The following is a 22,449-nucleotide window of genomic DNA, read 5'->3' on the forward strand; positions in this document are numbered from 1 at the left end:
AAGTCTTACCTTTTAAAAAGACACATACTCTTTTGAGAGTTTTTCTCCAAGAAAACACATTTAAACAAAATACAGCATAAACTCCATGGAACCCATCCAGTGCGTTTTTAGGGGTCCAAGTCCCCAGATAAGGAACTGTTGACCTAGATTTCTCTCAGATACCCATGTATTCCTATTGTTGGAGAGTCTGAAGCACATCCCTTCCCATTTCCTGCTCAGATTTGGGGCTACTCAGGTCATCTGTGTTGTGAGAAGGTGGGGTGTACTCAGCTTGCAGCCTCAGGAGGAGTCTGTACTCCTTTAATTATTGCCTTTAAGTTATTTCAGGGTTGGTCTGCAGGACCTTGTGTAAAATTTCTTCTCTTCTTAACAAGACTCCCAAGGTGACTCAAAGTTGGCTGGAAGTACACGGACTCAACACAGTCAAGTGCCTATAGGGGAACATGGCAAGACTGGTGGTCTGTGGTTCTCTTTGCAGTATCTGTAAGGTCAGATTAAAGAAACTACCTGGAGGCTGGCATTGGCCCTTTCCCTTCCCAGGAGACAAATCTGGCCCTAAAACACAGAAATGCCTATAAGAAAGGCCTGGGATTCAAATAGTTCTCATCATGGAAAATCTCTCTTACAGGCCTGATTCTAGACAACGTGGCCCTTCTGTCAAAGAGCTGGAGAGGACTCCTCTGGGCTGGGGTTTCATATGCTCTTGCACCTCAGTTTCATGTCATCTTTGCTCCGTCACCCTGGGCACCAACAGCTTTGGTTGGGTATGAGGAGGTGTCCATTCCTATTCTTTACTCTGACTTCGTGGTGCTGAGTGAGGATGGAGCAGAGGCCTTGGAGAGAGAAATGGATGAGTCCACCGTGTCTCTTAGTTGCTCCTGTTTGTGTCCCAAGCACCATGGACGCAAACACTCAGAATTCCTTTATAATCAAGATGGCGAATTTCTGAAACCATTCCCCATCTCTGATTTAAACAAACAAACTTGCTTTCTGCAAGGCCAAGCATTTGTGACTATTGCTGGTCACTTTTGGAGCTGCCTTAAGCCTGGCCATTAGCAACTTGAAACACAGTGTTCACTGTTTCTCCAAAACAGATTACCTTTTATTTGCTTGGAGCTGCTAAGAGGTCATGGTGATATTAGGGGTGTAAAAAAGATGCTGCAAAGTCAGGCTGTGTGGCAAGCTATGACTACCACTAATTCTCCATGATGGCTCCTCCAGAGGACTGTGCAAGCACAGGCAAGGGATCCGCCAGTTCTCAGATGTGCACTCTACACAGATCACACCTGCTGAGGACAGGCCATGGTCTGCAGCAGACTTGTGTACACCAAAGATGCCAGGTTTGCATTTTGGGTCAACTTAGCAAATCCCTTCCTGCTGTAGCCATCAGACAGAAGGGGTTTAAAACACTCGAAGGAGCTGTCCCACCCAAGTTCAAAGCAGCAGCTTACAGGTCTCCTCTGCTGCCTCACACCACACCCCAAGCATGACGACTGGCTCACAACCTAACCTACTTGGTCTCTCGCTGTTCGCTCTTCACCTCAACTCTGTCAGGCTTCTATAAGGGCTGGAGGCTGTCCTGAACACCAAGCAGACAACAGGCTGGGCTGCCACTGAGACTCCTCAGCAAACAGCCAGCCACAACATCTGGACTATGGTTATGATGGGGAAAACACTGGCCAAAAAACAGACAGAATTTCCAAAAGGTAAATTTCTGTGTATTCACGCCTAATCTTCAAAAGTTGTGTAAACAATTTTTTTTTCTACCTTCCCCCATCATTTGCACAATTTTTGTCAAGTCCAAACGTAATTTCAGATGAGGTAGGCAGTTTGTCTACTCCTGCTGTCATCCTCGCGGGAACAGTCAGGCTGCGCCGTGGAAGCACTCGTGTCCGGGGCGGGGGCGGCGCAGACTGCAGGGGCTTCTCAGTTGGCTATTTTCTCAATCTCGTCCAAGTCGTCCGTGTCCAGTCTTTCTATTTTCTTATCTGAGGGAAGAGAAAGGCGGGTTCAGAGAGAGCCCCGCACAGATCGCAGGGCACGCAGGAGGGGAGGGGCTCCCTCGGACGTGCCCGTCCCCCGCCGCAGGCCTCCCCGCGCCCCCGAGGTGGCAGCCCGGCCGAGCGCTCCGGGTGCACAGAGACCATCCTGTCCTGGGGAGGGCGAGGGCCGGGACAGGGACAGGGCCCCTCCCGGGACTCACTGAAATGCTCCTGGATTCTATTCAGGATGTTCATGCTGTGCTTGCTGTCCACCATGTTCACGGCCAGGCCCCGCTTGCCAAAGCGGCCGGTGCGCCCGATCCGGTGCAGGTAGGTCTCGTTGTCCGGGTTCCCGTCCTTGTCCACGGGGAGGTCAAAGTTGATGACGACAGACACCTGTTCCACATCGATCCCTGCGTGCGGGAGAGTTGGACACGAGTGAGCACGGGAGACAGAAATCGCCGCTGCCCGGTCAGGCCCACCCTCACCCAGCTCAGGCGGAAGGCAGGGTCTGGGACAGGCCAGCTCTGGGGTTGGGACACGGGCAGGTGGCAGAACCCAGAGGGAGAGGACGGGACCGTCCCGGTGCTGGCCAAATTCCGGCATCAGCCAGAGAGCCTCTGCTGGATCCCAGGATCTGGAGAAGGAGCTGACGCCGCACTGGGGCCAAGAAGAGCAGGCGCCGTCCTCGGCCACCAGCCAGCACTCCCGGCTTCTGTGGACGGTCTCCTCGGCTGAGGAGCCCCACAGGCTCGCCCACAAAACAGCATCTCCCCCAAACCACCGCAGCCTCCCACACACGAAGCTCTCCCTGCCGCTCCGAGCCTGGCGGGCCAGGACCCGGTCTCCGCTCACCGCGGGCACACACGTTGGTGGTGACCAGAACCTTCTCTTTGCCCTCCCGGAAGCGCTCAATCACCGCAGCCCTCTGCTCCACCACCATCTCCCCACTCAGCAGGGCCACCTGGTGGCCTTCTTTCGAGAGCTCTGCGGCCAGCCAGCTAGCTGTTTTGCGGGTCTGGAGTGAAAAGAATTGTTTTAAATGAAGACACCTGTAAAAAAAAATGACACCTGCAGAAAAGTGGCTTTTTTTGCTGTTAACACACACGAACGCTCTACTGAGTTCAGTCAGCAAGATGGGCTTAAAGTTTCTGAATATTTTTTAGCCACATGATTTTGGGGGGATAAATTACATCAGTGATCTCAGTGTTGTTGTGGTTTGAGCCAAAGGTCTTCATTCTGAAATAATCTACATTCTTAATGCTTCAAAATTATTTACTTGGAAGTTATTTGGAATTTTTTCCCCCCAAGTAATCTCTGAGAAGTAGGGATCGGAGAAGGTTTAGCTCTTCAGTCTTCCCCTTACAACTCATTACAGCCTGAGAGACTATGTCCTGGGACCGATTTATCTCCTTTGCAGCCACAGGCAGTTAACACGGTCCCCAGCGCTAAGTGCAGCTGGCTGAGTGGGAGCAGCGGGGCCACGTCCTCCGGGGGCCCCCACCCCCACGGGACACCGCCGCCGCCTGCTGCTGCTGCTCACGTGGCAGAAGATCATGGCTTGAGCAATGGTGATGGCCCCGTAGATATTACACAAGGCCTGGAACTTCTCGTCTCTGCTGTTGCACAGGACGTAATACTGCTTGATGGTGTCCAGTGTCTCCTCCTCACGCTTCAGTTTGATGATGTTCGGGTCGGGGACCACTTTCTGGGCAAATTTCCAGACAGAGTCTTCAAAGGTGGCAGAGAAAAGCAGCATCTGGCAGTTCCTGGGCAGCATCCTGCAAGGGGAGGCCCAGCTGTCCGGCATGACCCTGACCCGGGCTTTCCCTGGAAGGACCGGGGCACAGCCTCCCCAGGCCTGATGACCTGCATCCCCAGGAAGGGGCAGCGGGGAGCAGCTTTGGGGAGGAAGGGGGAGCAGCCGCGGGGCAGGGATGGGTGACCAAGAGTCTCTGGGTCTCCCTCCTTAACCCGGGCGGAGGGCGCGCTCAGTGCTGACACAGAAATGGCCCATCAAACAAGTGCCCCTGAAAGCTTCGAGGAGCCTGGCAGGGGCGAGAAGGGGAGTGTGCGGTGACAGGAGCAGGAGCTGCAGGTCGGGAGCCCAAAGTCCCTCCCGCTCTGGGCCTACCTCTGGATGCGGATGCTCTGGTCTTGGTGGCCCTGGGTGGCTATCATCACGTCGGCCTCGTCGAGGACGAACACCTTGATCTTCTTGGGGTCGATGAACCTGAGCTTGGAGCACCAGTCCAGAACGGTCCCCGGGGTGCCAATGACAATGTGCTCACTGACTTTCTGACCTCTTTCCACTGTGGAGACAAGATATGTTCTGCTTCATGGGCATTTCCATGGCAAAGCCAGCTTCATTCTCCAAGCAATTTTAAAGCTATGATGTATTTAAAGCAATTGTTTTGATGTTTGCATTAATATTTTAAGGCAAGGTCAGGATAGCACTATAGTATTTAATGGACATACACACAAAAAACAGACAGTACCGCTGAAAAGATTTCGTAAAGGCATGAACCATGAGATGAAAACCTCTTCAGTAGTATTTTTACATTCTCCATAATCATCAACCTCTTTCAAGGGTTTCATATCTGTATTTCTTCTCTGTCAGCATTATTCTGCCTAGCCTGGGTTTGCTTTTCCCCACAAGTAGACTTTTTCTAAGTTAGTTTGTTGTGAAACAAGCAAAAGTAGAAAGAGTGGATAAAGAAAAAATAATACAAATATCTCCCAGAGTTAATTGCCATGAACATTCTAGAACATTTTTACTCTAATAATGACATTTTAAAAATTAGGCTATTAAATCCAGAATTTGCAACATTTTATAAGCAACTGGTCTGCTCAAAATGTCAAATATAACATAGTTTGGGTGGGTGTGGGTGGGGATGTGAAGGGACTATTCTAGCCTGCAAGAAACTAAAGAGATACAACAACCAAATGTAATGCATATATACTGACTCAGTCTTGGTTCAACAAAAAAACCATAAAAAAACACTTCTGGAGCAATTAGGGAGGAAATTAAAATGGAAAAGATGCTAGTTATCAGAGAATCTGTAATTTTGTTGGTTGTAATATGGTATTGTGGGTATGCTGAAGAATGCTCTTACTATGAAATGCATACTAAATTACTTTGAAATAAAAAGTCACAATGTCTGCAGTTTTCCTTCCTTTTAAAAATATTTGGCTGCATTTGGTCTTGGTTGTGGCACACAGGATCTTTTTGATTGTGGCATGTGGGACCTTTTTTTTCTTTAAGCTGTGGCATGTGGCATATTCAGTTGTGGCATGCAGACTTAGTTGCGGTTTGTGGGATCTAGTTCCCTAACCAGGGACTGAACCTAGGCGTCCTGTTTTGGGAGCTCAGAGTCTTAGCCACTGGATCACCAGGGAAGTCCCCTGCAATTTACCTTCAAATGATTCACCACCACTGCCCCTCCCCCCAAGATATACATAATACACATAAAGCAAATACGGCAAAATGTTAACTTTTCGAATCTAGGTGGAAGGCACATGTCTTTATTTTAAATTTCAACTACTGCATATGTTTTGGGATTTTTCAAAATAAAAAGTTATTACCTTAATTAACTAGGATCAGATATTCATACTCACACTTATTGCCACGAACAGCATAAGCTAGCTTCAGTTCAGGGTAAAATTTGCCCATCTGCTCAATCACTTTTCCCGTTTGAAGGGCAAGCTCATATGTTGGGGAGAGGCACAGACACTGGTAGGGAAATAGAGCAGAGAGAATTCAAGACACTCACTGTTATGCAATGGGGAATTACTATTAGGACTTAATGATCCCTCCAGCGGAGGCTGAAGGGAAGAATATACAGAGTGCACACCATTTGACTGTTTAAGCTGCAAAGTCAGAAGTACAATTCTCAGGGGTCAGAACTCTGGCTGGGTAGACACTTGAGAACAGCTATTTGGCCATTAGAGTACCAAAAACCACATGTGAGCAGGGATCTGAAATTCCAGCTGGAGATTAGCTTCCTTTTCTCTTACTCAGAAGGTTCTCAGAACTTCCTAATGGATTATAAGAGATGAAGGAGCTTTTTCCTACAGCTAAAGGAGCCTAGCCTGTAAGCACTGTCCCAGGACTGGCATGTCACTGAAAGGGAAAAAGGATTCTTGATGTTATTGGAAGATCAACCATGTTATTTGTGCTCAACTTAAAGGGTTCTATTTGATGTAAAAAGTAATACATAGCTCATCTTTTAATTCACCAAATGCCATTTCCCTTTTAGTTATGAGTTAGAAAACTCAGCTTCACCAAGCCCTTACCTGGGGGTGTCTGTTGGCTGGTTCTACTTGGCTGAGCATGGCCAACACAAAGGCAGCTGTTTTACCAGTACCAGACTGAGACTGGGCAATTAAGTTCTGTGGGCTGCACAAGAAAACAAACTGTTTAGGAGTTTAAATCTCATGTATTCTTTCAGTGAATAAAAATGAAGAATAAAGTGTAATTAAATAATGAGTATCTCAGCTTGCTTGACAGGAGGAGGCTTTGGCTTCTGCAGTAGAGTTACATATGCTAGCTTCACAGATAGAAGATTTTATGGTGGGATTTGAAGCACTTCTTATCTTTTATCTACTCTTGACATAGCAGTGATTCTTCTTTTCTGCTCAAAAACCTCCCAGGCACTCCAGATTTCATTCAGAGTAGAAGTTAAAATTCTTACAGTGCCCTACAAGGTCCCACCTGATGAGGCTCTCCGCTAGCTCTCCGTTCTCACCCGCTACCAGCTGCCTTACTCCACTCCACCACTGCAGCTGCCCCAGAGCTGCTCAGAACACACCAGCCATGCTCTCGTCCTTGGGTTTCTGCAGCAGCCAGACACTGCCTGGGACAGCTCTCCGTGGGTGACAGCACACCAACTCTCTCCTCCCCTTCAAGTGTCTGCTCAGATACTACCTATTTAATGAGAGTCCACCCTACTACGTGATTTAAAGTTGCAACTTACTTTGAAGTGCCTTAAAAAACAAGAGGTACTGGTAGACCAATACATGATGAAACATAGGAAACTGTCAGTGAAAGAATCTGGGAGGTGCATATATAGGTGTTCACTATAAAACCCTTTCAACTTTGTTGTATGTCTGAAAACTTCCATAATAAAACATTGGGGGTAAAACTGCAATCTTGGTCTTCCCAATCCCCCTCCTATCATGCTCTATTTATTATTCTCCTTAGCACTTACTGCCTTTTTAAAAAAGAGCTTTATTGAGATGTAATTCATGTACCATGCAGTTCATCCATTTAAAGTATATAAGTCAATCTTTTTGGTATATGACTTTAATAATTTTTTTTAAATTGTGGTAAAATACATAACAAAATTTGCCATTTTTAAGTATACAATTCAGTGGCATTAACTGTATTTACAATCTATCACCTTTAAACATACTATATATTTATTTTTAATAAAAATAAATCTATACTCCAAACTAGAATGTAAGTTCCTTGTGGGCAAGAATTTTCATCTGCTTTATTCACTAATGTATCTAAGTGCCTAGTACAGTATGTGTCACAAACCAAGTCCTCACTAAGTAAGTTAATGAAGGGCAAGTATTAGAAAATTCTCAGAGCTCTTCTAACATTGATAGTCTAACAGTGAGCATCTATGAAAGCATCAAGATCCATAAATACAAGTGGCAATTAGAAACAATATAATAAATATTCCATTTATTCATGTATAAGTATGCTCAAAATGTCATTTGAAAAAAAGACATTAACCATCTTGAAAAAATATCACTATTGTGACACAGGACATAAAAAACTTTGAGAAAATACAGACCTACAATATCTGTTTTCAGACAAATAGGGAAAGGGGTTTTCAGGATTTAGGATTTTATGCAATTTTATATAATCATATGTAATGTAGGGATCAATTTTTATAAAGAGTTCCTTATGTTCTAGAACCCTGTTACTCAAAGTGTGGTCTGACTCCAGCACCACCAGCAACACTGGCAAGCGTCTTAGAAATGGTGAGCCTCAGTCCCCACCTCAGACTCACTGAAACCAGAATCTGCATTTTAATAAAGTCCCACGAGTTTCACATGCCTCTGAAAGTGTGAGCAGCACTGCCCCAGAAAACAACATTAGCAACAGTACTGTTCTGATCGCCTCAATCCCTGTTTAGTTTTTATCATCTACATTTGACACATATATTTTACTTACTCATATAATGAAATCATGGTGTATATAAGTGTATATATATTTAGCAACATAGAAATATTATCATGTAATTATCAAAAAAAGCATTAAACCATTTTATATGTTTCCTTTAAGCAAAAAGTGTACAAATCCAAGTTTACAAAGAAAAACATCTAGAAGTCTCTACTCCAAATGTTAATAGTGTGGAGGGGAGGGAAATAACAAATTTTTTCTTTTTTCTTATTTTTCATTGTTTTCTAACTTTTCTAAAATGAACATGTATATATATATTTTTAATAATGAAAGTTAAAGAGGTGCATCAGGACACATACGGCTCAGCAAGCATTAAAGGCAGCGCATTCTCTTGTATCTTGGATGGACGATTGAAGCCCATGGCATAGACTCCTTGGAGAAGCTGTGGTTTCCTAGAAAAACAGTTCAGAATGAAAACCACAGTCTCTGGTTGAAGAAAGAAGCCAAGAATATAGCTAACAATACTAAAACTGTGAATAGGGTATGATACATGTGTGTAGCTAAAGCTTTTACAAATTACCAAGAAATTTTACTTACTAACCCAAAGCAGCTAAATTCTTTTATTAAACTTGTATTAGCTAAAAATGTTCTGTAGTGATGAAAAAATACATGTTAACAGGCCTAGAATTTCTAGTTAAACACAAAGGGGAGAGTCAGAAAGTAACTACTCACAGCCGAAGCTCCTCGAAGGACTTGACTGAGTAGAGCGGGGAGCTGGGATCCCGCTGCAGGACTTCCACTTGGTTGGTGTTATCGACAAGGTTGCTTCTGATCAGCTTGTTGAGTAAGGACTGGGCAGCTCTGTCCTCTGTAGGAAAAAAGCATGAAGATTTTTAGGCGTCCATGAAATCCAGCATGATCTCTGAATTCAGCTGCCAATAGAATTTTAAGCAATAACACGTATTTGTACTGGGACTCCTAATTCAAGGTAGAGTTTAGTTCTGATTTATAAATATAATTAAAATATTTATTAAAAGCAAAGCTTATGATACTCAAATCATCTGTTGGGGCCTCATATTCTTCTCCAGAACTCTATTCCTAACAACTATCCTTTCTTGAAGTTACTGATTTATCCTCTCAAAACCCAAATATTTACTCTCCAATATGTACCCAATATAAATTTTAAAATGATGAGTTTAAAAACCCCATCACACACTGTGGGAAAGAAACTGTCACACAACTCAACACCTCTTTCTCAGCACAACAGAAAGTGGGCATGTGTGTGACAAACACAAGAACCAGCACTTGTCGCCAAGTCTTCCATCTTATTAGACGTGAAACCTTGGGATGATGAGACCGATATGGCAAAACTAGAGGAGTGCGTCAGAAGCATTCAAGCAGACGGCTTGGTCTGGGGCTCTTCTAAACTAGTTCCAGTTGGGTATGGCATTAAAAAACTTCAAATACAGTGTGTAGTTGAAGACGACAAAGTTGGGACAGACATGCTGGAGGAGCAGATCACTGCTTTCGATGAGTATGTACAGTCTATGGATGTGGCTGCATTCAACAAGATCTAAAATCCATCATGGATCAGTGCCCTTAAATAAAAGTTTGAAAGACAAAAAAAAAAAAAAACCCATCACAATATTGGGGGAAGAAAACAAATTGACAAAGTCTGTATCTTGATATCGGATAAGCTGTTTGCATCTTGTTATTTATGTTAAACTGTCAAAATATCATCAAATATAATTTTATTAGAAAATGGAGATGCAAGTTAAAATTTCTTTTATAAAGACCTGTACAAGGTAATCATTTAAGGAATATTTCCTGCTGCTGCTGAAGTTTATCATCTGTTCGAAGTAAAATCTCTCTAAAATGTAAAGAATTAGAATCCCTTTAGAAAGTGAAGTCACTCAGTTGTGTCCGACTCTTTGCGACCTCATGGACTGTAGCCTACCAGGTTCCTCCGTCCATGGGATTCTCCAGGCAAGAATACTGGAGTGGGTTGCCATTTCCTTCTCCAGATCTTCCCAGCCCCGGCAGTGAACTCTGGGCTCCCGCTATAATGCAGCAGACGCTTTACCATCTGAGTCACTAGGGAAGTCCACTGGCATCGGTATAAACCTCCTGGAACCCCTTTACCAATGACTATATTACATTTTCACTAGCACTGTGGTGGTGGGTGGTTTAGTTGCTAAGTCGTGTCTGACTTTGTGACCCCATGGACTGTAGCACGCCAGGCTCCTCTGTCCATGGGATTCTTCAGGCAAGAATACTGGAGTGGGTTGCCATTTCCTTCTCCTGGGGATCTTCCCGATCCAAGAATAGAGCCTGGGTCCTGCATTGCAGGCAGATTCTTTACCGACTGAATTAGGAGAAGACACTAGCACTAACTTCCATTTAAACTACAGCCAAGTCACAGTGCAAAAATGAAACCTCCTAACATTCCATTCTCTTAGACTGGAGAACTCCACGTATACATAACTCTAGGCTAGGTTACCTTTCTCTTCTTCTTCAGCCTTCTCTGCATTAGCATTGGTCTTGACAACAGCACCTTTATCAGACACAAAGCGGCCATCATTCAAAATCACATCCCATACCCAACAGCTGAGACAGTTCAAATTCTATGAGACACTAGAAATGTAAAGGCCTGGGGAGCAAAAAAACAAATGAGGAAACCAAGCCACAGATGAAAACATTTTATTGTTACTATATAATCAAAGGTATGAAAACTGATGCTTACTTTTCAGTTCTTTCCTATTCCAAGTCTTCTCACTGTACCTCAGAAACTATTAACCCCTCACAGCATCAATATTTCTCAAATGTTATAGAAAGATGATTACATGACCTTGATGCTCAACAGAGAAATACCTATGCAAATCATATTCATCAATATATAAACACCACAGTGCCATTAAGAGTCTACGTGTATAAATGGTTGATTAATAGAAATGTATATTCAGTGTTGTAGTTATATAAAGGTATACAGAAAAAGATCTGAGTAAGGTAAATGTTACAGTTTCTCCCTTACAACTTTAAATACATGAACAAAAATTCAATGGACATCTTAGATTTTGTAGATATGATTTCAGAATAATCACAACAGGTTAGCCCTCAGGTTGCTCATACTTTGTCTATTTCATCTCAAATTCAGGAATATTTTAAAAAATAATCATTGGCAGTATATTTTCATGGTTAGTGATACATTTAATAATTTATAAGCCAGTTAGGTATCCTCATATTTATATGAAGCATAACAAAACAATCCAGTTTGTAGATTCCCAAATCAAATAACTGCCAGTATCTGCCTGCCTCCTGTCTGGTACATATATAATTTTTTTTTCCCCAGCTATTATATTAAAACAAATACTAAAGGAAATCATTTTTTGTTTTCAAAATAGCATTTAGTTACTCACCATTGGCATCTGGTTTGATTTTCTCTTCCTTAAGATGCAAGTTGCTCAACTAAATGGAGAATATGGGGGGACAAGTGTCAGGAAAATAACTTAAAAGATTTTGCATCAATAGTGACTCCCCCAGTGAAGCTGGGAAGAAATGAACCACTCTCATGACCTACTATTCTTAGGGCATATTCATTAGGCTGTTCTGCTGGGCTCCTTTTGTTTACTGAACGTCAGAGTGAGAATAAACAAGATATCCCACAAGTACAGCAGCACTGAAGCCAAAGCTCCTGTATTTCGGTCACCTGATGCAGAGAGCCGCTGGAAAAGACCCTGATGCTGGCAAAGATCAAGGGCACGAGGAAAAGCGGGGGACAGAGGATGAGACGGTTGGACAGCATCACCAATACAACGGACATGAATCTGAGTAAACTCTGGGAGGCAGTGAAGGGCAGGGAAGCTTGGTGTGCTATAGTCCATGGGGTTTCAGAGCTGGACACGAGTTAGCAACAGCAGGAGAAAAAACTGGTTACACAACAGCTCAAAATCCACACTTCCTAACTGCAATCCCTAGAAATAATTATAATTTGTGAGTTTGCTTAATGCACTGATTACACACCTTCTCACAGTCTCTCAATAGAATACCATGTGAGTTGTCACTCTCATTTTTCAAACGAGAAAATTTAAAAAGATACTGGGAAATGCAGTCACTCTTCAAACAGAGAACGCTGAGGTGGGAGGTCTGTGAGGAAAAGCATCTGTGAGCGCAGATCAGTTATGCCACAGGCTGTGTTCAGGACCCAGGGCCGCAGCACGCCACGGCGGCGCAGCCTCTCATTCAGGTTGCCCTGTGCTGGACGTCTGGTATTTAAATTGGTAACAACCTAGAGCACAGTGGTACACTGTGCAATCAAGATACAGAAGAGGATGAAGTAGAAGAGGAGGGAGGGGACAGAGGAAAGACATCGTAAACAAAGACTGAGTAGGACTTTGGTCAGACACTGTTAGGGATACCCTAGAAGGACTTATCTCCCCTATTATTATAAAAATTTGTCATGCGATGGGGAGGGAGGTGGGGGGGCGTCAGGATGGGGACACATGTAAATACATGGCTCATTCATATCAATGTATGGCAAAAACCACTACAATATTGTAATTAGCCTCCAACTAATAAAAATAAATGAAAAAAAATTAAAAGTGAACTGATTAAAGAAAAAAAATTTTGTCAATTATACTTCAATAAAGCCAAAAGAGAAAAAAAAAGGAAAGACTAGCAAAACATAAAGTCAGGGGATATTTCTATTTTTAGTTTACCTTTGGATCAAGGACAGAGCAGGTGCTCTAGTCAAAATATTAAGTAGGTCTTAAGACATGGAGAGAAGGGAAAAAGAATGAAAATCACCGTTACCAAATGGCTGCTTCTTAAAGCACCACCTGCACAGGTTTTCTATGTCTTGAGGTTTATTTCTAAGTGGAGAGAGGAATGAAAAAACTTTTAATGAGTGGTTGGCTGGGAATCGAGGAACTTCACTTCTATTGATGGAAACTATAAAGGAGTTTCTGTTGTCTGTCTACTTTGGTGTTGGGGTGGAGGGAAGAGGAAGAAGGGGTAAAGACACTGGAGAGGCTGGCAAGAAGGGAAGCTGGCAAATAAGGAAAGCACTATAAAGCAGTGACAGCCCTTCATTATTTCTGAAGGACACAGAGCACACTAATAGATAATGAGGAGGCCAGCACAGTATGTGATATATAAAATCAAAGTCACTCAGTCGTGTCTGACTTTTTGTGACCCCATGGACTGTCCATGGGGTTCTCCAGGCCAGAACACTGGAGTGGGTAGCCGGTCCCTTCTCCAGGGGATCTTCCCAACCCAGGATTGAACCCAGGTCTCCTGCTTGGCAGGCAAATTCTTTACCACTGAGCCACCTTGAAGCCCCATATGATATGTGAAAGTTGACGTCAAGTCGCTCAGTCGTGTCCGACTCTGCGACCCCATGGACTGTAGCCTACCAGGATCCTCAGTCCATGGGATTTTCCAGGCAAGAATACTGGAGTGGGTTGCCATTTCCTCCTCCAGGGGATCTTCCTGACCCAGGGATCGAACCCGGGTCTCCTGCATTGTAGGCAGATGCTTTACCATCTGAGGCTTAACATATTCTAGTCATCACTGAAGTACTCTTCCACATCCTGCCAATGAACCTAGTTTAAGCCTAATATTCAAGGCTGTTAAAAAACAAAAAAGAAAAACAGATGGACTTACTGGCAATATTTACAAGAGCAGGGTTAATAGTACTCACTCCTAGGATGATAACTGCTACCTAAAATAAGTGACAGGGTTGATGTATAAGTTAGAAATATCCTTTACTGTAATATTCAATGATAAAAGGACAACCTATTATTTTGTTGGTATATTGTTAAAATTGAAGCTAACAGAGTAAATAAAATAGTTAAATAAAATGCTATCAACTTTATACATTGCAACAATGTAAATGAAACCAAAAGATGCTCTGATTACAGTGTATCAGAATTCTGGAGATGTTCCAGCAGATTCTGAAAACATACCCTGGCCCTCACGTGGCTGTAGCAATCTCAAAGCCTATACAGCAAAAGCACTGGGACAATGAAGTCTGCATCATCCACTGCAGTGTCAGTGAACTGAAGGCTGAAACTTATGATTAAGTCCAGTTACTTCAGATTTCTTCCTTTGCTCTGCTTACCTGGACCAAAAGCAGGAACCAGTTTTTCTTGCAACTTCATTCAAAACCACTTTGTAATCCAAAAAAATTAACCAAAAGCCAAAATACCCACCTTATAATATCTACATTTTTAATGCCTTTAGTTAATATTTTAGTTTTTAAGATATGTAAAAATAATCAGAAACTATAAGTTATACACTGCATTTTATTCAAAAGCTACTTGAGAAGAGATTCTGTTTGCTTTTTTTTAGCCATGCCTTGCAGCACGAGGGATCCTACTTCCCCAACCAGGAACTGAACCTGTGCCCCGCTCGTTTGGAGTGCAGAGTCCCAACCACTGGACCACCAGGGAAGCCCCAAGAGAGGATTCTTGACACAGAAGAAGGAAGATTTAATGGTAAGGGAGTCATACTGAATAAGGGATGCTCTGCGCACAATAGTGAAGTAGGAGACTTCAGAGGCTCACTTTTGAGTCTCCTGCTCCCTTTGCCCTCCTCCGAACTGAAATTCCCCAAGAAACAAGGAGAACAAAGAGGGACGAGGAAGTAAACACAAACAAGATCTAATATTTTCTTAAATGAGTAAAAAATGGAGTTAGATGAATACTTAAAATACAAGGGCTTTCCTTGTGGCTCAGTGGTAAAGAACCTGCCTGCCAATGCAGGAGATGTGGGTTCGATCCCTGGGTCAGGAAGATCTCCTGGAGGAGGAAATGGCAACCCACTCCAGTATTCTTGCCTGAAAAAATCCCATGGACAAAGGAGCCTGGCGGGCTACAGTGCTGGGGTTGCAAACAGCTGGACATGATTTAGCGCCTAAACAATAACAACCTTGCACTGTACATGTCACAGTCACCTACATCATGCAATTCCTGTGGAGGTTCTCAGTGGGAGTGCCACAAAACAGAAGGAAACAGCTGTCTTTACTCATTTGTTAAGTTTTAGAATATTGGGATCTATTATAATTCACCTGTGCATGATGAACTTACAAAACTCATCCAGGTTCAGCTAATCTCTACAACATGAACTAGTAATTTAAAAGATTTCTGCAAAGAAACTGAATTATAGAAAACTACAACCATAATAATAGCTACTACTTACACAGCACTTATTTCAGGCATGTCTGTAAATTAATGAGGTGGGTACTCTGTTTATCCCCATTTAACAGATGTGGGAACTGAAGCACAGAAAGTTCAGTAGCTTGCCAAAAGTCATGTAACTAATAAGTGAGGGACCCAGAATACAAATCCAAGTCTGTCTGGTTACAAAGTCTTAGGTCTTAACTTCTACACAATAGAGCCTCTCATAGATGATACTAATCTCAAAATAATAATAATAATAATAATAATAAAGATGATACAATGATGCAGTCACTTTGGAAAACAGTATAGCAGTTCTTCAAAACTTAAACACAGAGTTACTATATAATCCAGCAATACCACTTTTAGATAGATACCCAAGTGAATTGAAAATGTATGTTCATACAAAAACTTGTACATGATGATCGTACCAACATTATTCATAATAGCTAAAAAGTAGAAAGAATTCAAATGCCCATCAGTGGACCCTGATGAATAGATAAATAAAATGTGGCATATCTATATACCATCATTTGGCAACAAAAATTAATTAAGTATTGATATATGCCACAACATGGATGAACCCTGAAAATGTGCTAGGTGAAAGAAGCCAGCCACAGAAGAGCACATATGATAGGATTCCATTTATATTCAATGTCCTGAATAGGAAAATCTAAAGAGACAGAAAACAGATTAGTGGCTACAAAGGGCTGGGCCAAGGAGAAATAGGGGGGTTTGGGATGATGAAAATGTTCTAAAATTGACTGTGGTAATGTTGAGCCAATCTTCCTACTACATAAAAAATCAACTAAAATTGGATCATAGGCATAAATGTGACATTTAAAGCCATAAATCTTCTAAAAGAAAATACAGGTGAAAAACTTTGTGGACTTGGGTAAGGTATATTTCTTAGAACACAAAAAGAACTAATCGTCAAAAAATTGACAAATTAGAATTAGCCAAAACTGAAAGTGTCTGTTCTTCAAAAAGTACTATTAAGAAAATTAAAATGTTAAGTTTCAGTCAGGGAGAATATTTATGCAAATGACATATTTGATAAAGGACTTGCATCCAGAATACATGAAGAATTCTCCCAACTCAATAATAAGAAAACAATGAATTTTTTTAATCATCAATCAGTTTTTTTTTAATTGGCAAAAGATTTGAAAAGCCACTTCAAGAAGTTATACAGGTGGCAAAGCACATAAAAAGACACTCAACATCATTAGTCATTCAGTTCAGTTCAGTCACTCAGTTGTGTCTGACTCTTTGCGACCCCATGGACTGCAGCACGCCAGGCTTCCCTGTCCATCATCAACTCCCAGAGTTTACTCAAACTCATGTCCATTGAGTCGGTGATGCCATCCAACCATCTCATCCTCTGTCGTCCCCTTCTCCTGCCTTCAATCTTTCCCAAGCATCAGGGTCTTTTCAAATGAGTCAGCTCTTCACATCAGGTGGCCAAAGTATTGGAGTTTCAGCTTCAACATGAATATTCAGGACTGATTTCCTTTAGGATTGACTGGTTGGATCTCCTTGAAGTCATTAGGGAAATGTAAATTAAAGCCTTATGAGATATCTCTATACACCTATTAGAATGGAGGAAAAAACTGGCCATGCTGTGCTGCTGAAAATGTGAAGCAACTGGAGCTTCACATGTTGCTGGTGGTAATACAAAATGCTGCAGCCCTTTGGAAAACAGTTTGTTATATAACTTAAAAGGTAAACATACACTTAACATATAACCCAACAAATCACACTATTAGATATCTACCGAAGAGAAATGCAGACATAAGTTCATACCGAAATCTGCATATCCTAATGTGTATAACAGCTTTATTCATAAATACCCCCAAACTAGAAAATACCCAAATGTTCATCATCAGGTTAAACAAGCCGTGGTACACCCATACATGGAATACTACCCAGCAATAAAAATAGAACAAACTACTCAAAGCCAGATTTTTCAAAAGGTTTGCATACTGTATAATACCATTGATACTACATTTTGGAAAAGGCATAAGTAAAATGACAGAAAACAGATCAGCAGTTGCCAGAGAAGGGTAGAGACAAGAAAGTGAATGCAAAAGAAGTTTGGGGGAACTTTTTGGAGTGGTGGAAACGCTCTATATGTTGATTGTGGTGGTAGTGACAGGACTATGCCTCTGTCAAAATTCACAGAATTGTAGTACAAGGTGAATTTTACTTTAAATTATATCACAATAAACTTGACTTTAAAAATTTTAAAAATTAATGAGATTCAACATTCAGCTAATAAGAATTTGAAATGAGGGAATGAAAATAAAAACAAAGAAGAAATCAACAATGAAAAATTTCAAGAAAATTTCCCATAACACAAGGGCAACAGTTTTCAGACAGAAGTTCCCACCCCATGCCTAATAAAATGAATGAAAATAAACCCATATCAAGACACATTATCATGAATGTTCTGATGACTGGAGACAAACAGAAGATTCTTCAAGCTTAAAAAGGGAAAAAGAGGTCACATCAGTAATCAGGATGGTCTCAGACATCTCAACTACAAATACAGAAATCTAGAAGGCAGTAAAACAATGTCTTTAAAATTTGGCAGGCGGGGCTTCTCTAGTGGCTCAGTGGTAAAGAATTTGTCTGCCAGGGCAGGAGACATAGGTTCAATCCCTGATCTGGGATGATCCCACATGTCATGGAGCAACTGAGCCCGGGGACCACAGCTACTGAGTTTGTGCTCTAGAACCTGAGCCTTGGGGCTGCGACTCCTGAACCTGCAAAGTGCAGTTAGTGAAGCCCACACACCCTAGAGCCCATACTCTGCAGTAAGAGAAACCGTGGTGATGAGAAGCCCACACATCACAACTAGAGAAAAGCCCAAGCAGCAACAAAGACCCAGCACAGCCAAAAATAAATTTTAAAAACTTTTTTTTAATTGGCAGGAAAATAATTTCCAACCTACAATTAATGCTACACCCAGCAATACTATTATTCAAATGATAGGGCAAAACAAGCTAATTTCAGAAAGGCAGTATCTTAAAAAATGGACTTCCCATACACCTTCAGAAAGCTGATAGATATATGACTCCACCAAATCAAGAAAGATGTAGAGGGGGATGAAGAAATGAAAGGATCCAGTACAAGAGAAGAGGGGCAAGTCCCCTGAATGAGGGCAAAGAGAAATTTGCCCTGTTCCCCTCCAGCCCCTAAAACAAATTGGGGCAATTAGTACAGTTCAAAACAGGCTACAAGACCTTGGAGAAATGGAACTGACAGAATACTTGGTGTGTGGGGACATCTTGAGATAAACATAGACGATTAGCAAAGAGCCTGGGGTTGAACTGGTGATAAGCACAAAACAAAAACATATATTCCAAGGAAAAAGTCATATAGGAAAAATATTTGAGTTATTAATATATAAACACAGAAAACTGATCTAACTAAAATCACAGTGGAAATATGAGGAATAGGAAGGTGTGCTTCTGTGGAGGGAAAAGGAGGATGAAAGTGTCAAAATCAAGAAACACCTAAAACGGAAAACTGAATAAGTAGCAAAGCAAGCATGTAATTCAGGGAACAAAGCGGTCAATATCGTAGATCAATGTCAAGAGAAACAGCAGTTTTCTTTGGAGAGGAAAAAACTGACTCCTTAGGTGCATATGAAACTTTATCACTTATAGAAAAAAATAATACTAAGTCTTTGTTCTCCAGAAATTCACAGAAGTAGGTACCAACAGAGCGGGTTCAAAGCACTATCATAATGCGAGTGTTTAGGCGGGAAAAATTAAGTCTACACAGTACCGTTTAACATATATCTTGCTTATTGTGTATCAGGCCCACAACAAAGTTAAGCGGATCACGAGAGGATTTACTGACTGCCGGGCCCACAGAGTGGATCACTCATCATCAGTGAGCAAGCTGAGGAAGCACACAAACATGAGTAAGCCAAGGTTCCTGGACACAAGCAGCTCAGATGGGGAAGTGGAAAATGACACTTAAATAGGTAATTATTACAGTTCAGGGCGGTAAGTGCAATCCTGACTCCAGGAAGACAGGCGGGCGGCTGGCTCTTTTCCTATGGGAGCGCTCACCTGTGCTTACGTAACCCGGGGAGGCTGGTGGGTGGGGAAAAAAGCCAGCTCAGGGTCCAGGCTCCATCCCCACACGTACCACATCCCGGCTCGGACCAACCCAGGGAGTGACTTTTTCCAGGATCTCATCCCGGCCAAAATTAGCCCCCTGACCCTTTCACGACTGAAACCAACTCACCGACTCGGCTGCCGCTTCCTGCTCGTCCACCGCCAGGGCCCACGAGTCGGTGGCCATGGTCACGGGCACAGACTGGGACGCAGGTGCTGGCGAACGAGGCGGCTTGTGCGGCGCGATCAGCAATCCGGGGCGGCTGCGGCCCCGGGGAGGGGAAAGTCATTCGCTCCGGAGCTGGGGACCGGAAGCGGCGCGCCCCAGTGACGTCAGAGTCCGCGCCGGCCGGCGGGACCCTCGCCCTCTTTGGTCTGGCGTTTTTGTCGCCTTCAAACCTCCACCTTTTCATTGCTCATAAGTTTCTTATCCAACGTCTAGAACCGTAGACTAAGATCGTACCTTAAAATGCCTGAGCTCCTGTCAACTGGCTCTCCAACCAAAGAGCAAAACCACACTCTTCTCCAGCACAGTGATATATTAGATGCTCATATACACTGAATGTACCAATACACAAAACCATTACGGATAGTGAGCAAAATGAATTTGAGGCAAGCAGATTTTTTTTTTTTCCTTCGCTTTTTATGTCCAGGTGTTAGCTAGAGTATTGGGAATCAGCCGTCTCAAACACCGTTTGGTTAAAATTTTGTCCCACAGACTTATGTGGCAACAGCACGTACAGGAATCTAACCTTGAAAAATACTCAACGAAGGTGCTGGGGAGATGTGTTCCAGGTAGAATATCAGAGACAGAGCAAGTAGGTTTGTGGAACAAAAACAGTTTCTGGAATGATGACAGTAATCAGGGATGAAGTTGGTAGGAGGCTGATGAAAAAGGACCGCGTGGAGCAGCTTAATGAGCAAATGAGTTCCTTCGAGGTGTGACTTTTAGAGACAGCTTTGTCTGGGCTAGAATCCCAGCTCTCTCACATAAGCATTCTATGATTGGGAGAATTTTTTAAAAGGAAAAAAAAAATGTATATATTGGGCTTTAAGAAGAGGTAAAAAGAAAAAAAGTAAAAAAAAAGAGGTAAAATAAGAAAAAAGGATAAAATAAGGATTAAGTGTGACAGTTTAACTGGGATCAAACAAGATCTCTTTCCTTGATACTTCACTAGAAGGAAGCTGGGCAATTTCTCTGCAACCTGAGAAATAAATCCCTACTTCGCTCACTTTGCCACTAACCCACCACAACAAATTAATTTCAAATAATAGTGGGCTCTATGTGGAATTTTACTTGTAAAGTGTAAGTAAAAGTGTTTTTAAAAGGGTAAAGCAGTTCCTGCAGTCCTCTTCTTGCCAGGATTCTTTTTCTCCAACACTTTTTACAGAGTTAATTTCGAGAAGATTCTTTTGGACCCTGCAGATGAGGATGTGCAGGAAGAAAAAGGCAAATGTGCATATGACAGGCCATGACCTACACCTCATTATGTGAGAAGCAACCCTGGGACTCTTTTGCCAAATTATATTGATCACAGGAGTAAAAGTGGTTAAAGAACCTTTAAGTTTAATGAGTTTAAAGGTAAATCATCAAAGGTCCAGGGCTGTATACAATAGAATTCACTTGTGCAAACAAAACAAACACGTTTGTACATACTATAGAAAATGTATAATACACACAGAAAAGTGGTATCAGTGGCTGCTTCTAGTGAGGGGCTCTAAAAGTCTGAGCTGGGAGGAAACTGCATACAGTTCATCCTTTGAAAGTTATTTTTCATGTGCGTGTTTTCCTTTTAAAATTGTATTTCAGACAAACAGGAAAGGGAATTCTGTAACAGAACAGTTAAGATTCAAATGAAGCCCCTGCATTGCCATCCCAAGAGGCAGACACTCTCCTGAATCTGAGTGCTTATCTTCTCCATAAATGCTTTTAGTGTGTATAGATTCTTCTTAAAAAAAACAAACTTAATAAGCCCCAGGAATCTAGACTTTCCTATGCCCACCTTTGTTAGGGGAAGCACACTGATTGAAACTGCCCACCCTGGCCAGGCACCATAGTAACCATTTGCATGAGTTGTTTTATGACAGGAGATCCTGATAAGGAATACGGAACTAATAAGCCACCACCAACCGGAAGAGTTCGGGAAAGGTCAAAAGGAGACACCGCGTGTCCGTCCACTTCCCAGAATCCCTCTCGCTAGCATCCATCTTGGCTGAGCGATGCGTGCGCCACCAGGAAAGACTCTGAATTAGAATGATTGGCCAAAGACCACCTGGAAACTAATCCCATCACCATAAAACCCAAGACTGCGAGCCACGTGGCAGAGCAGTTCTCCTGGGTTCCCTTACCTACTGCTCTCCACCGGGTGCCCTTTCCCAATAAAATCTCTTGCTTTGTCAGCACATGTGTCTCCTCGGACAATTCATTTCCGAGTGTTAGACAAGAGCCCAGCTTCGGGCCCTGGAAGGGGTCCCCCTTCCTGCAACACCCTGAACACCTGCACGGTGTGTGGCTCCTGCTAAGAAGGAAACTATAATTTCCAAAGTAGGGCATGGAGCGAGGAATCCAGGGATTTTTAAATTCAATCGCCTGCATTTTCTCCCACGCGAACTTAGGTAGCCTGCCTCCTCTGAAATCATGGTAAACACTCATCTCACGGTTCGAGGATTCAACATCACAAGGTTAACAGCCTTTTGCCCAGTGCCTGGTCTGTGACGAACGTTTGATTAAATACCAGTCGTTATTATTATTCCTGTTCCCCGCCGCCCAGGGAGACGGAGACACCTAAATATGGGGAAGAGGCTCTCACATCTATGCTCAGAGATACTCACATCGCGCACAGGCAGAGCGAGCCGAAAGCGGCCTAAGGCGCGTTCGCGGACCCGGCCAGCAGCCCCGGCCATCGCAGCTCAGCATGGCGGTTACCTCTGCCAACTGCCGCTCACAGCCAGAGCCTCATTGGCCAATGCATGGAAGCCGGTCCCGCCAGCCAATCAGAGGAGGGGGCAGCAAGCATTGCGCCTGC

General features: G+C 42.8%; 2 protein-coding genes across 4 annotated transcripts in view; one reads left to right on the plus strand and one right to left on the minus strand.

Annotated features, from left to right (window-relative positions):
• The window catches only part of AARS1 (alanyl-tRNA synthetase 1), a 53,450-nt gene that overhangs the window by 7,394 nt on the left and 23,607 nt on the right, over window positions 1-22,449 (plus strand). Inside the window, exons 2-3 of the mRNA XM_070462859.1 lie at window positions 14,467-14,612; window positions 19,119-19,287. The gene's annotated coding sequence lies outside the window, so the exon portion shown is untranslated. The remainder of the gene's footprint in view (window positions 1-14,466; window positions 14,613-19,118; window positions 19,288-22,449) is intronic.
• LOC110142341 (ATP-dependent RNA helicase DDX19B) lies at window positions 1,697-22,362 on the minus strand. 3 transcript variants are annotated; one of them, XM_020901478.2, is made up of 12 exons: window positions 22,256-22,362; window positions 11,535-11,583; window positions 10,619-10,672; window positions 8,851-8,986; window positions 8,478-8,570; window positions 6,279-6,381; window positions 5,601-5,715; window positions 4,117-4,294; window positions 3,526-3,763; window positions 2,838-3,000; window positions 2,204-2,395; window positions 1,697-1,988 (listed from the first exon to the last, which is right to left on the minus strand). In XM_020901478.2, the coding sequence occupies exons 1-12, from the start codon at window positions 22,325-22,327 to the stop codon at window positions 1,927-1,929; spliced, it is 1,455 nt and encodes a 484-aa protein (XP_020757137.1). In that variant the 5' UTR covers window positions 22,328-22,362; the 3' UTR covers window positions 1,697-1,926. The 3 variants fall into 3 exon arrangements, with proteins under 3 accessions (XP_020757137.1, XP_020757138.1, XP_070318964.1); XM_020901479.2 differs by lacking the exon at window positions 22,256-22,362 and adding an exon at window positions 19,554-19,702; XM_070462863.1 differs by lacking the exons at window positions 10,619-10,672; window positions 11,535-11,583; window positions 22,256-22,362 and adding an exon at window positions 19,554-20,014.

Source organism: Odocoileus virginianus, unplaced genomic scaffold (genome assembly GCF_023699985.2).
Source record: "Odocoileus virginianus isolate 20LAN1187 ecotype Illinois unplaced genomic scaffold, Ovbor_1.2 Unplaced_Scaffold_15, whole genome shotgun sequence".
Taxonomy (NCBI): domain Eukaryota; kingdom Metazoa; phylum Chordata; class Mammalia; order Artiodactyla; family Cervidae; genus Odocoileus; species Odocoileus virginianus.

Coding starts and splice junctions, on each gene's coding strand:
- LOC110142341 (XM_070462863.1), bottom strand. CDS start 19,836: ATGAAAAGGTGGAGGTTTGAAGGCGACAAAAACGCCAGACCAAAGAGG. Junction 5,716..6,278: donor CAGCCAACAGACACCCCCAG/GTAAGGGCTTGG, acceptor TTTCCCTACCAG/TGTCTGTGCCTCTCCCCAAC. Junction 3,764..4,116: donor CAGAGCATCCGCATCCAGAG/GTAGGCCCAGAG, acceptor CTCCCCTTGCAG/GATGCTGCCCAGGAACTGCC.